At 34.5% G+C, this 6,387-nt stretch overlaps 1 protein-coding gene across 5 annotated transcripts in view; it reads right to left on the minus strand.

The window, feature by feature from the left end:
* The window catches only part of LOC107153585 (synaptotagmin binding cytoplasmic RNA interacting protein), a 27,872-nt gene that overhangs the window by 9,261 nt on the left and 12,224 nt on the right, over positions 1 to 6,387 (minus strand). For all 5 annotated transcript variants that reach the window (XM_015499148.2, XM_015499139.2, XM_048805401.1 and 2 more), the window contains exons 6-8: positions 4,215 to 4,350; positions 3,074 to 3,279; positions 516 to 665 (exon numbers count right to left, since the gene is read on the minus strand). In XM_015499148.2, the coding sequence (XP_015354634.1) occupies positions 516 to 665; positions 3,074 to 3,279; positions 4,215 to 4,350 (492 nt within the window). The remainder of the gene's footprint in view (positions 1 to 515; positions 666 to 3,073; positions 3,280 to 4,214; positions 4,351 to 6,387) is intronic.

Genomic DNA, 6,387 nt, shown 5'->3' on the forward strand with positions numbered 1-6,387 from the left:
GTAGGTCCTTCAGAACAACTGCAACTAATTTAAAGGGGGGAAAAAAACAAGCCATGTGTAGTGGCACATGCCTATAATCCCAGCAACTTGGGATGAGGCATGAGGATCGCAAGAAGTTTGAGATCAGCCTCACCAGCTTAAAAGACTCTCAACAGCACAGAAAGAATCTGTCTATAAATTGTTTAAAAAAAAAAAAAAAGCTAGCTGTGGTAAAGCATCCCCTAAATTCAATCCTGAGCACCAAAAATAATTAAAAAAAAAAACATTTATCATTATGTCGCAAAGAAAGCCTCATTGAAATAAAATAGGGCTGCAAGGTTTTACTAAACAATACAGATCCACTATTCCACTTTTACATTGAAAACTGACTGACTCATCTCAACCAAGGCCAATAAATGTATGCTTCAGCTGGTTTGTAGCCTCTGCATTTCCGACTTCAAAAACTTATTATTGAGTCTATGACTAAAAATTGTTAGTATAATTCAGATGCCTATGGCATTATACCATTTATTTACCTTGACAGCACCATCTCGTTCATCAAAATGAATGAAAGCATAATCTTTTAGTTTCTTCACTCGTTCCAGTTTCCCAAACTGACTAAATGCCTTTTCTAAAATCTCTTCTGTTACGGTATTGGCAAGGTTGCGTACAAACAGCACTTTTACCTGAAATAAAAAAACAAATGTCCTGTGTATTTCCAAAGAGTTCAATTTCCAAGGTGCTACTATCTCACCCTGCAAAGTTAAGTTGAATTGCAATCACAAGAACATCATGAAAAATTAAATTTTAAAAAAAAATTAAAAATTAAAAAAGTTTTCAACTACTTTGAGGAAGTACTATGGAGTCAAGTTGTAGGATCAGGCCTTAAGACCTAAAACACTTTACCAAAGAAGATGGTGAAGCTGTCTCTGAACAGATGCTCAACATCACTTCTCATTGGGGAACCCATATAACAGTACTGAGGTAATACTATATATCTAATAAACTGCCAAATCCAAAACACTAATACCAAATGTAAATGAGGATGTGAAGCAACCAAACACTTATTCACTGATGGGAGAGAGGGATGCAAAATGGCACACCTTTGGAAAAGTTTGGCAGCTCCCTACAAAACTAAATATTCTTACTAAAAGATCCAGCAATCCTGCTTCCCAATATTTACCCAAGAGTTGAAAACTTGCACTCAGATGAAAACCTTCACACAGATGTTTATAGCAGCCTTATTTATAATAGCCAAAAGCTGGAAGTATCCAAGATGCCTTTCAGCACATAAATGGAGAAGTAAAATGTGATACATACAAAATGAGATATTCACCACTATAAAGACATGAATTATAAAGCCACAGAAAGACATGGAAGATACTTCTTATACGCCTCTTAAAAGAAGCCAATCTGAAAAGTCTACATACTGCATGATCTGAAAAGTCTACATACTGCAAGATTCCAACTATATGACATTGTGAAAAGGCAAAATTAAGACAGTAAAAAATGATCAGTGATTGCCAGGGGCTGGAAGGTAGCAATGAAGAGGCGAAGAATAAAGGATTGTGGGATGGTAACACCTTTCTTTAGGAACCTTCAGGAACTGGGGCCTCACAAGAAGCAGCTGGGTCACAGGAGTGTGCCCTTGGAAGGACATGGGAACTCAGACCCTCCTCTTCCTCTCTATTGCCTGACTGCCATAAGATGAGAAGCTTCCTCTACTACACATCCCACCATAATATACTGCCTTGCTATAAGCCCAGAAGCCAAGTCAGCCAAGTGACCGGGGACAGAATCCTTCTGCCAAAATAAACTTTTCTACCCTTTTTCATGTAATCTCAGTTACACAAAAAGCTAACCAACATGTCATTATACATTTGTCAAAATTCATAAATGCACACCAAGAATGAACTCTAATATGAACTATGAATTTTCAGTGTCCAACACTGGCTCAATTTTAACAAATGTACTAATCCAATGAAGAGTACTGATAGTAAGAAAAGCCCAGAACCAGATGAAGTGGGAAATCTATTTAAAAGGAAATACAGACTTTATACTTGGTTGCTTTTAATTATTAATTATTCTGCAATAAAAAGGGGATAGATATATCCTAATAATGTGAACAAGACCCTCTAGGAGAACTATTCAATGTTTAAACTTAACACAAGTGAACAAAACTAATTAAGATCTGCTGCTGAAATCTTAAAGGAGGAGGAAATATTAAAAATACTGGTAAGAGAGTAAGGATATAGCTCAGTGGCAGAACACATTCCTGGCCCTGGATTTAACCCCACCATTGAGAAGGAGGGCAAAAAAAGATAAATTCTTATTTGAGAAGCTTTCTCAATATATAGTTAAAAAAATTTTTTTTTGGCTATAAAACATTACCCTTTCTCCTAAAATACCTGAATAGTACCCAAATTTGTTAATCTAAAGTGGTAACCCCATAAAATCTTTATAAGTCAGAAGAAGCCCAAATATCTTCTGTCCAAGACCTTCACCTTTTAATAATACTGTTTTTCCATCAGTTCACACACGCCCCTCTTTAGATTGACACCTGGCCTATTAAAGGGAATCTCTAAAAGATAAAGCATAGAATAACTTAATTCCAAACTACACTAGTATATAGTGAAGTGGTGACTCAAGATATTTATTCTCACAGGATGTCTCAACTGATTGCTGAAGCAGGATGCCTAATAATAGCTAAACATTATAATTACAGCAGTTCTGCTGGGGCCAATACATCTCTCTATTTTTAACACAAAAACCATGTAAGCTAATGGCACAAGTCTCAAAACTCCAAGAAATTGCTCTTAAAATTCACACAAATATGGAACTGAACCATTTTCTATGGCATATGGGCCACTTCATCATAAGATTATAATAGCTAAGTATCCATGATAAAATTTCCATATTCATATTCACTTTCCACACACATTTATTACTAGTATGTGGCCCCAAGAAAACAACACTTTTCTCAATTCAGAAATGTGATTTACAACATGTACACAATTCATTTTATAAGTTTTCTCTCCTTTACCCTTCTCCCATAACCCCTCAAAAATATCTGCTTAACTCCCCTATTTATTACCTTTGCCATAACTTCAGGATCAGGATCTTCTATGGGATCTGCCCATTCAACAGTTCCAACATTTCCCCAGACTTTGACTTTACCACTCATTAACCTACGCCTTGCCTGGGCCGCTGTTTTGTGATCTTCATATTCAAGAAAGCAAAAGCCTCTGTTTTTTTTCTTGTCATCAGGTTGGTGGTATAAAATGACGTCTGTAAGACCCTCTGAAAGTAAGCAACCATTCCAGGGAAATTAGATAAAGTAACTACCAAGAATAAGGACATGAAAGAATTTGTTTTTTTCTAAGATACTAAATATCAATATAAAAAACTTCTTAAACTAGTCATCTTTACAAATGACTGTTAAAAAAAAAAAGACCATTAAAAAAAGACCAAATGATTTTCTTAATCTACCCTTTCAAGTTTTCCCAACCCAGAACCCCCCTGAAAACAAAATGTGACTTTGATTATTGCCAAAATGACTGTTTGACTATACTGACTATTTTGCTTCCACTAATTCTATCAGAAACAGTTAATAATCTTTATATAATAATTTAGGAAAATGACAGAATAAGTCAAACACAGACAAATTTTATTAAGTAAACAAACAATGAAATTCTAATGGTACTTTTCTGACTTCAGGTATTAATATTAATGGTTTTAATTCAAAAAAAATTAGCAAATATTATTGCCTAAGAATTTTGAATATTCCCAAAGACTAATAATTTGCTAAACACTGTAAACAGACAAGAATATTTTCTAATACAAGCCACCTGTCATTTTCAAGCTGTTATAAAAAGATGTTTTACAATTTGAAGAAATTATACCATATTAGCAATAACATTAATCTCAACTTATCAATAATACATATTTTAACACCTAAAAAGAACAAACAGAACTGTGTAAAACAAGAAGTAGAACAATGATTTGCAGACTCAGTTCAAATCCCACTAATTTACAGTTTTCCACAAATTATTTCCCAAAACTTTGTGCCTCTTTTTCCTTATTTAAAACATGGATCATCGACCTCATAAAGTTGTGGCAAGGACTCAATGAATCAACAAATGTAATGTTTAAAACAGTGCTTGGCAATCAGAAATTATGCCATTATCTTCATTATCATTAAAAGTTGCACCTCCTTTCAAATAAATCCAACTTACCTGTTACTTTGCTAAATTCTTCAAGAATCTGTTCCTTGGTTTTACTTTTAGGAATAGAGCCCACAAAAAGCCTATTGTTGGCAACTGAGATGCAGACACCAATGTGTTTTCCAGAACGAATTTCATGATTATTATACTGAAAGGGGAAAAAAGTGCACCACTTTTCAATTACTTGCATCAATTAGATGTATTCACCTTAGAAGATCCCCAAGTCCCATACACAAAATCAAAATTTTTAACAAATTACCACTGTGTGAAAAGAATTTCATACTTGAAAAAATGGTTTACTTTAATTCCCATATAAAAACGAATTATAATCAGAGATAACACAATGAAACAATTTTATGGATTTAATGCAAGAGTTTTTCACTGAATTCTTTAAATCCAGGGAGGAAGGTTTGAGCAGCTTAAATTCAAAAACGATAATTCTACAACACCTTAACTTTTACTTAAATCCATTCTGCCAACCAGTTATTTTCAGGCAAAGGAATGCAAATCCAGCAAGCTTTCTGCCTTCCTAGTAACCAGTATATGAAATCGTTTTTTCTCTCTATTCTCTTGTAATAACTTGCAATAAGGAATTTTGTGTTTCAAATATATACATCTAAAAACAGAATTCCTTTTTATAATACCCTTTTTTTTTTTTTTTTTTGGTGGTGGTACTAGGAATCAAACCCAGGGGCACTTCACCACTGAGCTACATCTCCAGCCCTTTTGATTTTGAAAGGTCTTGCCAAATTGCCCTGGCTGGCCTTGGTTGCAATCCTCCTGCCTCAGCCTCCCAAGTCACTGGAATTAAAGGCATGCACCTCATTTCACTTTCATCAAGCATATAATAAATTCATGAAGGAAAAAAACAAATAGATTATGGTAAAACTATTATTATAAAACTACAGTAAAATGTAAATTCAATTTTCATGTAACCATGTCCTATAAAATGATAAGTTATTAAAGGGCAGGTGCAAAATGATAAAAAAATTATTTATAAATCAAAATACAGAAATATTCAAATTTTTTAATTTAAAAGTATCCAAATTATCTGGAAAAGTGGATTAAATGAATTATGTAGTTAAAACCACCTCAAAAATGTTATTAATAATTGTGGGGGTGACAGTAATTATTAATTCCTAACACCTGGCCTTAACATCAATTTCATACATACATACAAGTGGAAATAAACTAAAGAACCCACATTAATTTCCATACAACTTATAGAATGGCTTTATGGGGGGAAAAACATTCTTTATTATTTATTACTCTCATTTTTGCACAATAGGTACATCAGGTATAACAGAAGAAAACAATCCACAAAGTCAATTCTTCCATATCCCCTTTCCATCTCCAGGTAAGTTCACACACTGCACCTCAATTCAGATGTTTCATACTTTCTACCTGCCTGGCTCTGTTCAAGCTATCCAAGTCTCTGGACACTGTGGTCCCAAATTTATCTCTATATTTATGTCAAAGACAGAACCTTGGGGCTGGGGTTATGGCTCAGGGGTAAAGTGCTCGCCTCGCATGTGCAAGGCTCTGAGTTCGCTCCTCAGCACCACATAAAAATAAATAAAGGTATTGTATCCAACTGCAACTAAAAAATAAATATTTTTTAAAAAGACAGAACTTTTTTTTTAATCATTTTTCCTATTGAAAACATTTCTGCAGTGCACAATGGCACACACCTGTAATTCCAGCAATTTGGGATCCTCCCAAGGTCAGCCTAGGCAAATTATCAAGACCCTGTTTCAAAATAAAAAATGAAAAGAGCAAGAGATACAGTTCAGTGGTAGAGAGCCCCCAGGTTCTCAATGGCTCCCTATCACCAAAAAGATAAAGTTCAATGCTTGAACATCAAAAGCCCATCCTAAAACTCCTGGCTACTTTCCCTTTCTCTCCACAATAATTTAGTCATTTATTTATATCGGTTCTCGAGTGTGCAATACTTTCAAAGCCTCTGAAGAAAAAAATGTGTGAACTTCTACCAAACTCTTCCAAATACCAGTAAAACAGAGTTCAACCATTAAATACTCTGCAATTCCTCAGTCCTATAAAGGTTAACAAAAACACCCTTTCATGTTAACAAAGACCAACAGTCCTCAATCGGAGTAACTTTGCCCCTAGACAAGGCATCTGACATTACTGGTTGTCATAAGTTGTGTAGGTGTGTGTGTGTGTG

This window comes from Marmota marmota, unplaced genomic scaffold, assembly GCF_001458135.2.
Source record: "Marmota marmota marmota unplaced genomic scaffold, marMar, whole genome shotgun sequence".
NCBI classification, from domain to species: domain Eukaryota; kingdom Metazoa; phylum Chordata; class Mammalia; order Rodentia; family Sciuridae; genus Marmota; species Marmota marmota.